The sequence below is a fragment of the Leucoraja erinacea genome, chromosome 20 (assembly GCF_028641065.1).
Source record: "Leucoraja erinacea ecotype New England chromosome 20, Leri_hhj_1, whole genome shotgun sequence".
NCBI classification, from domain to species: Eukaryota; Metazoa; Chordata; class Chondrichthyes; order Rajiformes; family Rajidae; genus Leucoraja; species Leucoraja erinaceus.
In genome coordinates, this window is record NC_073396.1 from 31,747,917 (window position 1) to 31,764,623 (window position 16,707).

The 16,707-nt window shown below is 43.6% G+C and overlaps 1 protein-coding gene across 2 annotated transcripts in view; it reads right to left on the bottom strand.

Moving 5' to 3' along the window:
• rhbdl1 (rhomboid, veinlet-like 1 (Drosophila)) overlaps nt 1-16,707 on the bottom strand; it is a 286,461-nt gene that overhangs the window by 103,620 nt on the left and 166,134 nt on the right. The window contains exon 3 of one of the 2 annotated variants that reach the window (XM_055651799.1): nt 1,372-1,596. In XM_055651799.1, coding sequence (XP_055507774.1) covers nt 1,372-1,596 — 225 coding nt within the window. Of the gene's footprint in view, nt 1-1,371; nt 1,620-16,707 lie in introns of both variants that reach the window. The other variant, XM_055651801.1, reaches the window with a different exon arrangement.

Consider the following 16,707-nt stretch of genomic DNA (forward strand, 5'->3'; position numbering starts at 1 on the left):
TTGATGACATATCGTTTTATTTTTAAATATATTCTATATTATTACTTTATATTCTATTATATTTGAAATTATATTTTTCTGTGGAATCTATAATATATTAACATAAGGCTCACTTTTGAAGTTTAAATGATTATATTGGGATAGATTCTGGCACCGGTCTCAATTGCTTCATCCTTCTCAGAATTCTTACACATATTTAAAGTTTCCAGATCCTCAAGCTGGGACAGATTTCAGTTTATAGACCACGATACAGAAACAATTCCTAATATGAAAAGTATTAAGATTTATTCAAATTTCAATGATCGTAGTACTTGCATGATTAATAAAAAGCCACTTAATTTTCTCAATTTTTCCTCTTTTTCCCACTCCAACTACACAGAGGTAACAACAACATCTATGGGGCGTTTAGCTTTTGCACATTCCATTCAAATCTTTGCCAACAATCTGTTCATTATTGTGAGGCAGTAGCTGGTCCTTGGCAAGAACCTGGCCCCATTTTGGATTATTTGGAATCAATGTGTACATAAAAGAAGCTCTTAAAAATAAATTCTCGTCCCTTAATCACACCATCTTACTTGATTGATTGGTGGTTTTTAACCACATTATAAAGTGGTTTCCAATAAATAGCTGTGTGTGCGCGTATGCATGTTTATACACGCACGTGTGTGTGGGTGTGCTTGTGCGTGTCTGGAGGAGGAAGAATGTCCCAGGATCATACAATGACTCCAAGATGAGAGAACTTCGATAATCTCACAATTGGATATTTCAAGTGTAGGAAGGAACTGCAGATGGTGGTTTACACCGGAGATAGTCAAGGGATATGGGGAGAAGGCAGGAACTGATTGTGGATGATCACAGTGAATGGCGGTGCTGGCACGAAAGGGCTGAATGGACTACTCCTGCACCTATAGATCTATTGTCTATTGTCTAAAATGGTGGAATAACTCAGTGGGAAAGACAGCATCTCTTGAGAGAAGGAATGTGTGACATTTCAGGTCGAGACTCTTCTTCAGACCCGTCTGTCCCGCTGAGTTACTCCAGCATTTTGTGTCTATCCACAGATATTTCAGCATGGATTTTGACATTTGTGTGAAGTGATGACAAAAAATGAAGGAGTTCAGATCAATCTTCACTGGTAGAAAATCAGCAGCATCTCCTCGTGCTCCCAGGATGACTCAATCATTTCCCACCTCATATATTTGGAAGCATTGGTGGATTTTCCTCTTTAATTTTCATTCAGAATAGCAAGATTACAGATATTTATTGCAAGCTCTTTTGGAGTTAATTTCTAATAGTTGCTGTCATCATTTTTGAGTTTAAAAAGGGAAAGCGATATAAAAGAGACAATGTATTGGCAGGGCTATACTCAACCTGAATGATGGTGAGGACTGTCATGAAGAGAGGTGGTGGGCAACCTCGATACTGGCTGTAGTACCAGCGTCTGTCCACCTCACATGGCAGGATCTCATATGCTACATGCCTCACCAAACGCTTGTAGAAGGTTAGGCCAGGTTCGTCGAGCAAGAATTCACGTGGCAGGTTCCGGTGTCCATTGGATATTGCTCTTCGGAAGCTGCTTGAGCGCTTGCTGCTCATCTGCAACAAGAGATGAAGGGGGCCTGTGAAAATAGCGAACACAAAATCACAAAGAAACATCAGAAAAATCAGCACCAGACTGACGTGCAGGCACACATGCGCACATCAAAGCAACGCAAGCACACACAACGAGCAGACTGTCACAGATACACAGGTCGGATTTAATCCACACACCAGACTGACACAAGCATGTGCACGCTGGACTGAAACAAATTGTGCAAACTGACACAGTTGTGTCAACACCAAGCCACCAACACCAAGGGAGTATACCAGATCAACATGTACACAGCAATGCCTAATACACACTCGTACATACACTCACACACACACACACACACAGTACATTCTCACACATTCCCTACTGGTTAGACTAAATTCACACCTGCATGTCCCCGCCAATATGGGCAAATGCAGGTGCAGGAATTTTTAACTCTCACCTTTAACCCTAACCCATCTCCCACTCTTGGATTAACACCCACATACTCCAAACCACAGCGGGAAAGACTCTCTAGAATTGTTCCAGACCAATCTGAATTAGCTTTAAATAAACTTTCAAACTTTCCACTGTGCCAATATATTCAGACAAACAGGCAATGAGTATCTGTACATGACACGATCAAGAAATGAAAGAGCTGAGCTGGATCTCCGGATTCCATTTGTAACCTCATAGCTTTTATTCTAAAAGTAGCAATGTTACAAAATTTTGAGATTTTAAAAATCAAGTCTGCAATTTATCCCATCAGATAAAGCACAAAAATAAGTTTAATTTGACACCTAATTCACTTTCATATCTTCAGTATTAAAAAAGTTATGGCCATTTTTATACTCGGAAATAGCATCTTGTTCCCTATTGATTTTCCATTGACTTAACACAAAAGCTGTGATCGAGGACAGTGAAATGGCCATAACTTTCTTAAACATTAAGAGAGCTGAAAGAAATTTTCAGTTATTATAGATTGAAGCATTCTGAAACAAATATGAAACAATCTTATTTGGATGACCTGAAATTAAAGCATATAATTAGTTAGTTACCCAATTGTAGCTAATTCCAAACTTTAATTACTAGATCTAAACATCTATCCATTTCTTAAGAAAAGATTAACATTTTTAAATAGCCTAAGTATCCAAATGACATTCACAAAGAATTCACAATAAAACATGATTTTTAAATCTCATTTACATTAATTTATAGGCCAAATGGAAGGAATTTAGTGTTCAATTGCTGTAAATTAATGGCCATTTAAATCAGCTTTCGAGTGGGATCCTGTGGAACTCTGTGGAACGCGCTGGTTTGGAACGTTCCCATTGTGGTAGATTTGTACCCCATATGCCCAGAAAAATACTGCGGGATTTAATGGGGCCCCAAATTAGCTACTCGCAACATAAAACTTTGTATAAAGGGATCTTAAGAAGCCCTTTTTAATGTAAAAATAAACAACCTACCTTCCGTTGTCCCCTGCATGAGATCCGTCCCGTTGTCGGCGGTCGCGGGTTTAGAGGATAATTTTTAACCTACTATAACAATTAAATTAACCAATTACGTTTAAAAATAGCTCCAGCGAAAGAATCTCCCAGCGATTTTTCGTCAGCAACTAAGTAGGCTGAACAACCTCGATTTGAATAGCCTAGGGAAAATCGTGTTTTAAACCCGCCCCCCCTCTCAACGGCGCCAAAATCACACACACGGGCTGGGACAGATCTGCAGCCCCGCTGAAGGTAGGTTTTGCAACTACCTACTAAAAGCTAATGCTTCCCTGATACTTACTCCACAATGAGTAAAGACTCCTGGTGCTGATTTAATAAACTCCATGACATATCAGTAATTCAAGCTCTTAATAATGTGGCTAATTTTGCTATTAAAGAATGAATGACTACCAGTTTGTTACATTCAGACCAATCTCTCTACCATAGAGGGTCCAGAAAAGTACAGAGGAAATCATTCCGAATATCAAGCCATTTGCCGGTGAAACATCACTATTATTTCTTGTACTGGAATTTAGAACTCTTTAGTTGGGACCAAGACACATTACCTGAAGACATGGCAGTAGGTTTGACTCTGACCAATGGTACCACTATGATAGTCTCTTGATTGAAAGGTTTCTGTATCATTTTCCCATTGTAACAGCATCCATTATTAATTCCAAGGCCTTAGAAGAAACCAAAATTCCTCTAAGTTGCCCAAGAAACATTCAACACTTTCGACACATGGAACACCATGGATAGGACAGGTTTGGAGGGATGTGGACCAAACACAAGCATGTGGGACTAATGTAGCTGGGACATGTTGGCAGGTGTGGGCAAGTTGGACCAAAGGCCCCGTTTCCACTCTGAATCACTCTATGACTTTCTATCAGCTGGCAAGCATACAAGAAATCTGTCCGTTTAGACATGGAGCTGAATGTACCCAATGCTTTCCAAAGCCTTCATTTAATCAATTGGATCTTGAGAGAATAATAGCTGCTCAGGGTTTACTGCTCCTTTGAGTTGCAGATATCTTACAATGTCACAAAGGACTTATACAAGTCAAACAGTGTTATTTGGAAATATCAGAGTAACAAACAGAATCTTCCAGGGTGCCACATTCCAGTTCGTCTTACTAAATTGTAATCATTAATTACTCGGCGTCGTTCAACCATGTTGTTGAGGTTACATGTGGCAGCTCACACCATCTATCAGCAACTGCTGGCAAGACGTTAGTTGGAAAGTTTCCACGGATTCCAATTTGCAAATTAAAGTGCCATGGATGCTAACCCAGGATCTGAATTTTGCTTCATATAAGTTATTGCTGAAAGATGTGAGTTATGGGCCCAGAATTTCAACAACAGTGTTATTTTCTGGCATTAAAATACCGTTATTAATGCCCACAATAATTTTTCTAAAGTCTCTAAACAAAAAAAAACGTTTTCCACCCATATTGAAGCAACAAACAAGAAAGCACACCAACGCCTCTATTTCCTTAGAAGGCAGAGGACGTTCGGTATGCCCCGAACAACTCTCACCAACTTCTACAGATGCACCACAGAAAGCATTTTATCAGGATGCATCGTTGCTTGGTCTGGGAACAGTTCCATCCAAGACCGCAAGAAATTGCAGCGAATTGTGCACGCAGACCAGGCCATCACACACACACAAACCAACCTCCCTTCTATTGACTCCATTTATACCTCACATTGCCTCAGCAAGGCCAGCAGCATAATCAAGGACAAGTCGCACTGTGGCCACTCCCTCTTCTCCCCTCTCCCATCAAGTAAAAAGTACAGAAGTATGATAAACGTACACCTCCAAATTCAGAGACAGTTTCTTCCCAGCTGTTATCAGGTAACTAAATCATCCTACCACAACCAGAGAGCAGTGCTGAACTACTATCTACCTCATTGCTCTGGCCTTCAGACTATCCTTGCTCGGACTTTGCTGGCTTTACCTTGCACTATACGTTATTTCCTTATCATGTAACTATACGTTGTAAATAGCTCAATTGTAATCATGTATTGCCTTTCCGCTGACTGGTTAGCACGCAACAAAAGCTTTTCACTGTACCTCGGAACACGTGACCATAAACTAAACCGTAAATCTGTCACTGCCCATTCCAAACCTTGAAATAGCACTGTGTAGGAGGGAACTGCAGATGCTGGTTTACACCAAAGATATACACAAAATCCTGGAATAATTCAGCAAGACAGGCAGGATGGAAAGAAGGGATGGGTGACACTTTGGGTCAAGACCCTTCTTCACCCATCTTGAATAGCACTGCACGGGTTCAGGAGCAACCGTTGTTAGAGATTCAATTGACCACGTCAATGGCACTTTTCCATCAGTGCTAACCACATGAAGTAGTTGGTGTAGGGTCACACACCATATATCTAGCACTCTTTCATCCACTGGGCAGTATCAGTCGTGAATGATTGCCTGAATCATCTTGGCGTGAAGTAGATTGAGTGCTGGTGACCGTTTTGTTGTGTGAGGGAGCTTCAAGGCAGGAATTTGATAGCAAGCTGTTTGTTAAAGGCATGAGTGTGAGGTTTTGCACTTTTGGCAAGTGTGCGCTACAGGTAAAGCTCCCTACAGATACAAGCGCATGAGTTGCATTCATCAAAAATGGAATGATCCTCACTCTGCCAGTCGAGCTGTTCATGATCTCTGCAATGCAGTGGTGACCAGCAAAACATCATATGTGCAAGATATGTAGAGTGAGGTTTACTCTGATTTGACCTTGAAAGAATCACATTGATGTTTCCATTGCTCTCTAAGGAGGCTTAAATTATTAAAGTTGTGATCACCGTCCTTCTCAGAAACTTTGCCTCAAGTTCCTTGCTCTCTGTTTCTGCTGATTAAGCCAAGTAAAACATTTTGCTGTTCTCTTATGCATTCGGTTGTCAAAATAAGCTCTATCAGTGAGTGAGGAACCCGTTCTCCCACCGTTAAGGGGCTGTCCCACCTAATCCGCGAGTTCTGGCGAGTTTGCCCTCGACATTTTGTTTGAACCTCAATGAGGTTCGAATGATAAATAAATTGTATTGTATTGTATTGACTCATACTCGCAGCATGGTCGACACGAGGTCGTAGGAGGTGTTTGTAACTCTCCTTCATGCTCGAGAGTAGTCCCCGCGTACTCGAGGCCTCTGCTAGGTCGCGGCGTATTTTTCAACATGTTGAAAAATGCCAGCGAGTAAAAAAACGTCACCATGGAAAAAATCGATACTTTTCGTGCTCATAGGTTTAGTCGTAGCAGGTCGGCATGTTAGTCGTAGGTAGTCGAAGGTAGTCGAAAGTAGTTGTTGATAGTCTTCATCATAGTCGAAGGGAGGTCGAAGGAGATCGAAGGAGGTCGTCTTCACTCTCCACTATTCGGTGTCCAATTTTCCCGAAGTTAGTCGTAGCTAGTCGAAGCTGGTCTTCAACATAGTCGAAGGAGGTTGAAGGAGGTCTTCTACATATTTGAAGGAGGTCTTCAACATGACATTTTTTCAAACTCTCCTAAACTCTTCGAAACTCGCCAATTAGGTTGCCACAATGGAGCAGCCCCTTTACTCTTGGTCAGAAGAAGGATTCCAACCGGGAACATCGCCTCTTCTTTTTCACTCCAAAGATGCTGCCTGACCCGTTGCATTACTCCAGCACTTTGTGTCTATTTTCACACCCACACGCATGCCTCCCCATAACTTCCTGCCATGAAGACACAAGAGACTGCAGACGCTGGAATCTGTGGAGGGAGACGGACAGATAATGTCTCGGGTTGGGACCCTTCTCCTGACCATTTGTACATTTGCCTCCACAGATGCTGCATAACCTGGTAACCTCCTGCCATGAGTCCCTTTTGTAGACACAAAAACCTGGAATGACTCAGTAGGACAGGCAGCATCTCTGCAGAAAAGGAATAGGTGACATTTCGCGTCAAGACCCCTCTTTTGTCAGATGGCTTTCACCAGTTTTATTTCTGATCGAATGGACACAGAACGATGGGATTTCTTCTGGCCATTTAGTTTTGAGGGATAACCGCCTGACTTTTAGTGCCAAAGATGATGGGGTTCAGCTTGACCAGTCTGCTTGTTGTTTGTGTGGATGGAGTTAGGCTGCAGTCTGCTTCATGCTGTAAATCCAACCCTTCAAATAACACTCACTTTGAGCCTTCATCATGAATAAAACCTATTTGTTTTCTGTCATAAAACGACTTCTATCAGAGTTAAGATAAATATTGTTGGGAATCCTACCACAACCAGATTTTGGGCATCGCATTCCAGGAATATATTATGGGTATGAGTTTCACACGTTAAAAGTGCATGCTTAGCAACCATCTTTCACACCCAGAAATGCATGCAAAATTATAGATCCTCTGTTAATATTTGTTTGCACAATGCCTTTTGGATGATGTGCAAATCAGTTTCTAGACATCATTTCCTTATAATTTTACATTTTTAATTTTTCCTATCACTGCCTACTCTTATTTAACTTTAAAAAAATTGCTATCCTGCATACAGGAAGAGCTTTTGATAGTCCGAAGGGTCTCGACCAGAAACGTCACCCATTCCTTCACTCCAGAGATGCTGCCTGTCACGCTGAGTTACTCCAGCATTTTGTGTCTATCTTCGATTTAAACCAGCATCTGCAGTTCTTTCCTGCACAGGAGCTGTTTATATATTTTTTGCTACCTCCACCTTATACTCGCGTGTACTCGCTAGAATTTAGAAGATTGAGGGGGGATCTTATAGAAACTTACAAAATTCTCAAGGGGTTGGACAGGCTAGATGCAGGAAGATTGTTCCCAATGTTGGGGAAGTCCAGAACAAGGGGTCACAGTTTAAGGATAAAGGGGAACATTTTTAGGACAGAGATGAGAAAAAAAAATTGACACAGAGAGTGATGAATCTCTGTAATTCTCTGCCACAGAATGTAGTTGAGGCCAGTTCATTGGTTATATTTAAGAGGGAGTTATGCCCCTGTCCCACTTAGGAAACCTGAACGGAAACATCTGGAGACTTTGCGCCCCACCCAAGGTTTCCGTGCGGTTCCCGGAGGTTCCCGGAGGTTTTTGTCAGTCTCCCTAATGGTCGAAAGTGGTTTCCGCTTCTTCTATGTTCCGGCGATTATTTAAAAAAATTCAAAACCAGCCGCGACTAAAAATAGGTTGCCGTTTAAAAAATCGGTAATTTTTTAGTCGAAGCCGGTTGCGATGCTAGTTGAAGGTGGTTGCCGGAGGTTGCAGGTAGTGGAAAGTCTTAACTTCCACTACCTGCAAGCACCTGCAACCTCCGGCAACCACCTGGCAACCACCTGCAACCTCCGGCAACCACCTTCAGCTAGCATCGGAACCGGCTTCGACTAAAAAATTACCGATTTTTTAAACGGCAACCTATTTTTAGTCGCGGCCGGTTTTGAATTTTTTGAAATAATTGCCGGAACATAGAAGAAGCGGAAACCACTTTCGACCATTAGGGAGACTGACAAAAACCTCCGGGAACCTCCGGGAACCGCACGGAAACCTTGCTGATCAAATAATTTCACCAGTAGCTTGAACACACAATCAAGTCTGACAATCCAGAGCATGTTGGACTGCTAGTTTATCAGAACACTGCTGGATTCCTTACAACACTAATTATACTTCAGAAGTATTTTGAATGATTGATTGAAAGATGCAGCATGTAAAGCACTTGGGCGCACCGAGTCTATGCCAACCATCAATCAGCCGTTCACACTATTTCAATGTTGCCCTATTTTGGCATCCACTTACTACACACTTGGGGCAATATATTGAGGCCAATTAACCTACAAACCCACCCGGCTTTGGGATGTGGGAGTAAACCAGAGCACCCGGAGGAAACTTACATGGTTGTAGAGAGAATGTTTAAATGCTACACGGAAAGACACAAAGACAGAGGTCAGGGTTGTACCAGGGTCCTGGGCACTGTGAAGCAGCAGCAGCTCTACCAGCTGCGTTATTGTGCCACCCAATGTCATCGTTGATTAAGAGCTTTGGGCAAAATTTGTGTAAATATGAAACATTTCAGCATGGAAATTGTACCTGTGGCCGAACTTGCCCTTGCCGAACAAGATGCCCCATCTGTGATGTAATTAAAGTGAAGGGGGAGATGTGATGTATATGTAACATAAATGCCAGTGCTCCTTGAGGCCAAAAGCAGAAGCAGGCAAATGTGCCGGTGCCTCGTGACTGGGGTCAGGTGACCTTCTAGAAGTTTCCTGGTTGTGCAGATTAAATCCCTCTTACAAGATGTCGGACGTGTATTCATTGTGCTAGTCACAACAAGGTCTTATGGAAGAACGCCTGGAACAACAACAACAGGTGTGGTTTCGTGCCAAACCAACCGAGTGGCAACGTAGCCGTATTGCAAGAGAAAATCTGTCCCTCGGAGCTTCGTCATCTCTATCCCGAGCGATACTGAGTTCTGCACTAACAGGAAGGACATACGACCTGCGCATGAAGCAGCTGAGACATGCCCTGGCAACACGCAGCAGACAAGCGCAAACACTCTCCCACAAGGAGGAACCCTCTCCCAGCAGGAGCTAGTCTCCCAGACTCAAGAGAACTATCACAGGCCGTATCACAAGGTGCTGTGGTGGGGGAATCGGCTCAAAGTGTGCCAAACCACACACACACACAACAGAAATACGACACAGAATTAGTTGGAAATACGACTTGCACGACAAGTGGGCAATTGTCGAAACCCCCAACTCGACTTGTTATGTAAAATTGTTGGGCAATTATTTTATAGTTTTGTAGTATGAAGAGCACCGTGTTATTTGTGGTACTTCACCCACATTAAATTGATTAAAGGTTCAAGTTATTAGTTTTGATCCCAACGTTGAAGGGGGAGATGTGATGTAATTAAAGTGAAGGGGGAGATGTGATGTATATTTAATATAAAATAAAAGCGCCCCTTGAGGCCAAAAGCAGAAGCTGGCAAATGTGCCGGTGCCTCGTGACTGAGGTCAGGTGACCTTCTAGAAGTTTCCTGATTGTGCAGATTAAATCCTTCTTGCAAGATATCAGACCGTATTCATTGTGCTAGTCACAACAGGGTCTTACGGAAGACATTACACCATCTACACAGACCCCACCTGCCTGTGTTTGGCCCTCTAAATCTTCCTTATCCATTGATCTGTGCAAATGTATTTTAAATGTTGCTGCAATACCTGCCTCAAATACCTCCTCTGGCAGCACCAGATGTTTACCATTCCTTTTTTAAGTTCAGTGATACTGCGTGGAAACAGGCTCTTTGGCCCACTGAGTCTGCGCTGACCAACGAACATGCGTACACTATCCTCCACACTAGGGACAATTCATCTACAAACCTGCATGTCTTTGGAATGTGGGAGAAAACCCGAGCACCTGGAGAAAACCACATGGTCACAGGCAACGTCCTTGTAAATCTTCTCTGCACTCTTTCTCGCTTAACAACATCCTTCCTACAGCAAGGTGACCAAAACTGAACACATTACTCCAAATGCGGACTCACCAATGTCTTGTACAACTTGTAACATAACAACCCAACGTCTAGACTCAATACCTTGACTGATGAAGGCCAATGTACTGAAAACCTTCTTGAACACCCGACCTACCTCTGACGCCACTTACAAGGAATTATGTTCCATTAGCCATATCTCAGCTCGCTTGCCCAGTTGATCAAGAGCCTGCTGCAATTTCTGATCACCATCTTTGTAATCTATGATACCACCCACTTTGGTGCCATCTACAATCTTACAATCATGCCCTCTACATTATCATCCAAATTGTGGACATGTATACAAATCGTTGAGAGAAGTTATTTATTGCAATGTTATCATGGTGTGTTAATTCCTAACTGATGTGGGGCCATAAAATGTGAGTCCACAGGTACTTTGGGTTACAGTATGAACCTTGCAATGAAGAATGAATGTTCTCCGTACATTGAACCTTTTTAAATGTCGATTTTATGTGGCTAAACCTATCACCTATCATCTAACTAGTCTAAGTTTAAGACAATGGAGAAAACACAAACAATTTACTTGTACTCACTGCTTTCTAAACCAAAATGAGCTCTGATGCAAAATGGAAATTCATCCCATTTATTTTTTGAGTGGGGAGGAAGGAGAAAAAGAATAGGTTCACGTGGATATGATGCATCCAGCAGAGGGTGGGGGAGCGCAATCACCTGCTCATTCAATGTGTGTCTTATCAATGCACGTTCTAATTAGCTTGCCATCATTTCCATAGCAACAGCCCGTGGCTCTGCAGCTGTAACTATGGAAATCATGCCTGACCAACTGGAACATATGCTCTGAACTGATACACTTAAATCAACTCTAGCTTGATAATTCTGTACACCTACACAACTTTATTTGGTCTTTACAATATTGGTGTGTGTGTATGCAGCTAACTATTGAACCACACATATATATATATATACACACACAAACATACACATATTAATATATACGTGTTTGTGTGTGTGTGTGTGTGTATACATGTGTGGGTATACATGTGTGTGTGCGTGTGTGTGTGTGTGTATATATATTCATGTGTGTGTGTGTGTATATATTTGTGTGTGTGTATATACACACACATACACAAATATACGTGTCTGTGTGTGTCTGTGTGTCTGTGTGTGTGTCTGTGTGTGTGCGTCTGTGTGTGTGTCTGTGTGTGTGCGTCTGTGTGGCTGTGTGGCTGTGTGTCTGTGAGTCTGTGTGTGTAGGAAGTAGGGAGGAACTGCAAATGCTGGTTTACACCAAAGATAGACACAAATTGATTGAGCTATAATAGATAGACAGATAGGCATATATTTACATATTTGAAAGACAGCAAGCTTCAGGTATGATGCTCAGATCTGCTTCAATGTGTTCCTCTCTGTATTCATTTTGATCTATAATAATTATGATGCACATTTATAGTTCACAAAATACCTAATGAACATGGGAAAGAATCAGTCCAAAGATGTATTTTTCATTTGTTACCAATTTCCTTTCCACTCTTTCACCAGTAAGCTACATAGAAGGAGCAATCGTGGACCATGAAATGAAAAGAAAATAGTGCCATCACCCTGTCTGCCTTCCTACTGTCATGTATATTTATATGAATAAGTTTATTGGCCAAGTATTCACATACAAGGAATTTGCCTTGGTGCTCCGCCCACAAGTGACAACATGACATACAGTGACAGTTAGGAATGACACATAAAACATTAAACATTAATAATAAAACATGTGAATTAAATAAAATACCAGAGGAGGCTACATATTTTTGGTTATTGAGTAGAGCTACTACTCGTAGAAAAAAACTGTTTTTATGTCTGGCTGTGGCAGCTTTGACAGTCCGGAGTTGCCTTACAGAGTGAAGTGATTCAAAGAGTTTGTGGCCAGGGTGAGAGGGGTCAGAGATGATCTTGCCCGCTCGCTTCCTGACCCTTGCAGTGTACAGATCGTCTGTACATGGAGGGAAGGTTGCAGCCAATAACCTGATTGGACGATTCACTGCAGCCTCCGGATATTGTACTTGGTGGCTGAGCCAAACCAGACCATGATGGAGAAGGTGAGGGCAGACTCTACGATGGCCGTATAGAATTGGACCATCATTGCCTGTGGCAGATTGTGCTTCCTCAGCTGCTGCAGGAAGTACATCCTCAGTTGTGCCTTTTTGACTGTGGAGTTGATGATGGCCCCTCATTTATAAATATATTTAAGGTATACATGTACATATACATTTTTCTGTGTTCAGCAGCATGATCGGATTTAGCCCTCACTCTTTGGAACATGGGAGTGGCTGCCCACCTAGCACCATTGCATAGACAAAAAAGCTGGAGTAACTCAGTGGGGCAGGCAGCATATCTGGAGAGAAGGAATGCATGACGTTTCAGGTCGAGACCCTTCTTCAGACATCTGAAGAAGTGTCTCGACCCGAAACGTCACCCATTCCTTCTCTCCAGAGATGCTGCCTGCCCCGCCTAGTTACTCCAGCTTTTTGTGTCTATCTTCGGTTTTAACCAGCATCTGCAGTTCCTTGCTATGCAGAGCACCAGCGCATTGGGCCTTCACACCTGCTTACACTATGCAGCTAACTGTTGAACTTTGAATTAATGATATTATTAAGGGAGGCAGGCAGGCACATTATGGTGTATAAAATAGATGGGTGGATGGGTGAATTATGAATGTAAATAAAGCATGGCCCTGAAGGCTTTACTTTCAAGTTTGCTTAAAATAAAACTGCTTAGATCAGTGGTCTCGTGTGGAAAAGGCCATCGCTCTATACTGGTAAAACTCATAGATAAACATTAGACAGTGAAACTAAATCCACAGAGTCAACATAATTACAGACACATTTGCTAATAGGTGAGCTACTAAATGAGTACTTTGCATCTGTAGTCACCAGGGGAAAGACATGGAGGACTGTGAGATTTGTGTGGGGAATAGTAATATGCTATGGCAAGAAGGAGATGGTGTTGGGGCTCGCTATTAGCATTAGTTCAGTTTAGTTTATTGCCGAGGTACAGCAAAAAGCTTTTTGTTGCGTGCTAACCAGTCAGCAGAAAGGCAATACATGGTTACAATCATCCCATTTACAGTATTATAGATACATGATGAGGGAATAACGTTTAGTGCAAGGTAAAGCCAGCAAAGTCCAGTCAAGGATAGTCTGAGGGACATCTGAGAGGTAGATAGTAGTTCAGCACTGCTCTCTGGTTGGGGTAGGATGATTCAGTTGCCTAAGGTGGATACATCCTGAGGGCCACATGGGATCTATCCCAGGTTACTGACGGAGGCAGGAGAAGAGATTGAAGGGGCCTTGATGGAGATTTGTTATCTTCTCTGGCCACTAGCAAGGCCCCGGAGGTCTAGAGAGAAACCAATGAAGAAGGGTCTCGACCCGAAATGTCACCTATTCCTTCTCCTCCAGAGATGCTGCCTGTCCCGCTGAGTTAATCCAGCATTTTGTGTCTATCTTCGAGAGAAACCAATGTTATTCCTTTGTTTTAGAAGTGAGAAGGAGATAAAGCAGTAAATTACGGAGCAGTGAGCCTCATGCCAGTGGTAGAGAAGGTATTGGAGTGGATGTTTTTTCAACTTTGTAATTCTTCCCACCTGTTGCACTTCCTCTGGCAGCTCATTCCGTTTACTCTTATCCTCTGTGTGGAAATATTTTCACTCAGGTCCCCCTGTAAATCTTTTATCACTCATCTTAAATCTATGCCCTCTAGTTTTGGATTCTGCTACCCTGGGGAAAAGATGGAGACCATTCCCCAGTCCAAATCCCTGAGCTTACTCTGAATTCTGGAGTAGCTGGACAACAAGGACACCAATCTCCTCTCCGTTGACCACAACACTGCCTTCAACATTATAATCCCGACTAAATCCATCTCCAAACTTGGAACCAGGAGTCAGCACCCAACTCTTCTGGATCCTCAATTTCCTGATCCATAGGTCAAAATATTAGGTGACAAAATATTCTCCATGATAATCTGAACATTGGAGCCCCACAGGAATGCATCTTCAGCCCCCAATGATGCCCCTTATACATGCACAGCTGTGCAGTCAAATTCTTCTCATACTCTATTTACAAGTTTGCAGATGACACCAGATGAAGACGGAGTGCATGAAGGAAATAGAGAACTTGGTAACATGATGCCAAGGCAACAATCTCTCCCTCAATTTCAGTAAACAAAGAAGCTAGTCATCAACTTCATAAAGCAGGGTTGAGTACATGCCACAGTCTATCACATTCCATCAGAAAGTCAGGATTTGAATTTCCCTCTGAAGGCCAACATGAGCTGAGATGGAATCTTGTTCTAAACTTCTGTCTTGGCCTCAAGACAGATCTTCAAAGATATGTGCAGCAGGAACTTGAAGTTGGTGACTTTCTTCACCACTGACCCATCAATGAAGGACAGGTTTCAGCTTCCCTCTTCTAAAGTCAACAATTATCTCCTTGGTCTTGCTGATGTTGAGAGCAAGGTTGTTGTTCTGGCACCATCCAATCAGATTATCAATCTCCCTACTATACTCCGACTCATCATTACCTTTAATTCACCCAACGAAAGTGGTGTCATTGACAAATTTAAAAATGGCATTGGCACCATGTCTGGCTACACAATCATGGGCGTTGAGTGAGTAGAGGAGGGGTCTGAGCACACAACATCTGAGATACTTCTGTGCTGATGGGTATTGAAGAAGAGGTGTTGTTGCCATTTCATATTGATTGTGGTTTGTCAATGAGGAAGTTGAGTTCCCTGAATTTGATAATAAGTTTGGAGTGGATGATGGTATTGAATGCCGAACTGCAGTCGATGAACAACAGCCTGACGTATGTGTGCTTATTGTCCAATGCAAGGTGGATAGCCATGGAGATTTTGGTCTAGTCTTATCTACATTGCTAAATCTCTGTTCTTGACCGCTTTTGTCCGTCTGTGCTGCGATTTTCAAGAGAACGCCGCCACCTATGGCCGTCATTGTTGGCCACCTCGCTCAGAGCCCCCCTCCGCCTCATTTGTGCCAAGGATTTTTCCCGTCGATGAAAAATGACAGAGATATTAATGTTTTTACAAAATTCATCATTCTCTCTGCTGCCCCTGCCGGAGGGAGGGGGAGGGACTATAAAACCAGGAAGTGGTGTGCCTCAATTAGTCTGTGCAAGATGGAGCTCTGTCAATTAGTCTCTGTCACTGAGCTCTGAATGACACTGAACAAATGTCTACATCACTAGTGAGCACCCTTAATGTGGTTTGAAAATAAATATATGGTTAGTTTGAAGTAAAAAAGCACTGCCTGCAAATGGTTGTTTGGGTTTGGGTTGAAGTAAAAAGGCACTCTCTCTCTCTCTTTCTCTCTCCCCTCCTCTCTCCCCACCTCTCTCTCTCTCCCTTTCCCTCTCTCTTTCTCTCTCTCCCCCCTGTCTCTCTCCCTTTCTCTCACTCTCTCTCCCTCTCCCTCCTCCTCTCTCCCTATCTCTCTCCCCCTCTCTTCCTCTCTCTCCCCCCTCTCCCCTCCTCTCTCACTCCCCCTCCTCCCCCCCCTTTCCCCCCCCTCCTCCCTCTCCCCCCCTCTCCCCCCCTCTCTCCCCCCCTCTCTCCCCCCTCTACTCTCCCCCCTTCTCCTCGCTTACCCCCCCTCCTCCTCTCTCCCCCTCTCCTCTCCCCCTCCTCCCTCCTACCCCCTCTCCCTCTCTTCCACCCCCTCTCCTCTCTCTCCCTTCCCCTTTCCTCTCTATCCCCCCTCTCTTCTCTCCCCCCTCTCCCCCCTTCTCCTCTCCCCCCTCCTCTCCTCCCCCCTTTCCTCTACCCCTCCTCCCCCCCTCTCCTCCCCCTCTCCTCTCCCCCCTCTCCACTCCCACCCTCTCCTCCCCCCCCCCCCCTCCCCCCTCTCTGTCTCCCTCTCCCCTTCTCCTCACTCCCCCTCTCCTCCCCCCTCTCCTCTTTCCCCCCCTCCTCTCCCCCTTCTCCTCTACCCCCCTCTCCTCTCCCTCCTCTCCTCTCCTCCCTCCCCCTCTCCTCTCCTCCCTCCTCCCCTCTCCCCCTCTCTCTCTCTCCTCCTCTCCTCTCCTCCATCCCCCCACACCCACCCTCCCTTCCTCCCCTAAACCCCCTCCCCTCCACACCCCCTAACCTCCCTCTACCCTCCCCCCTCCCTCCC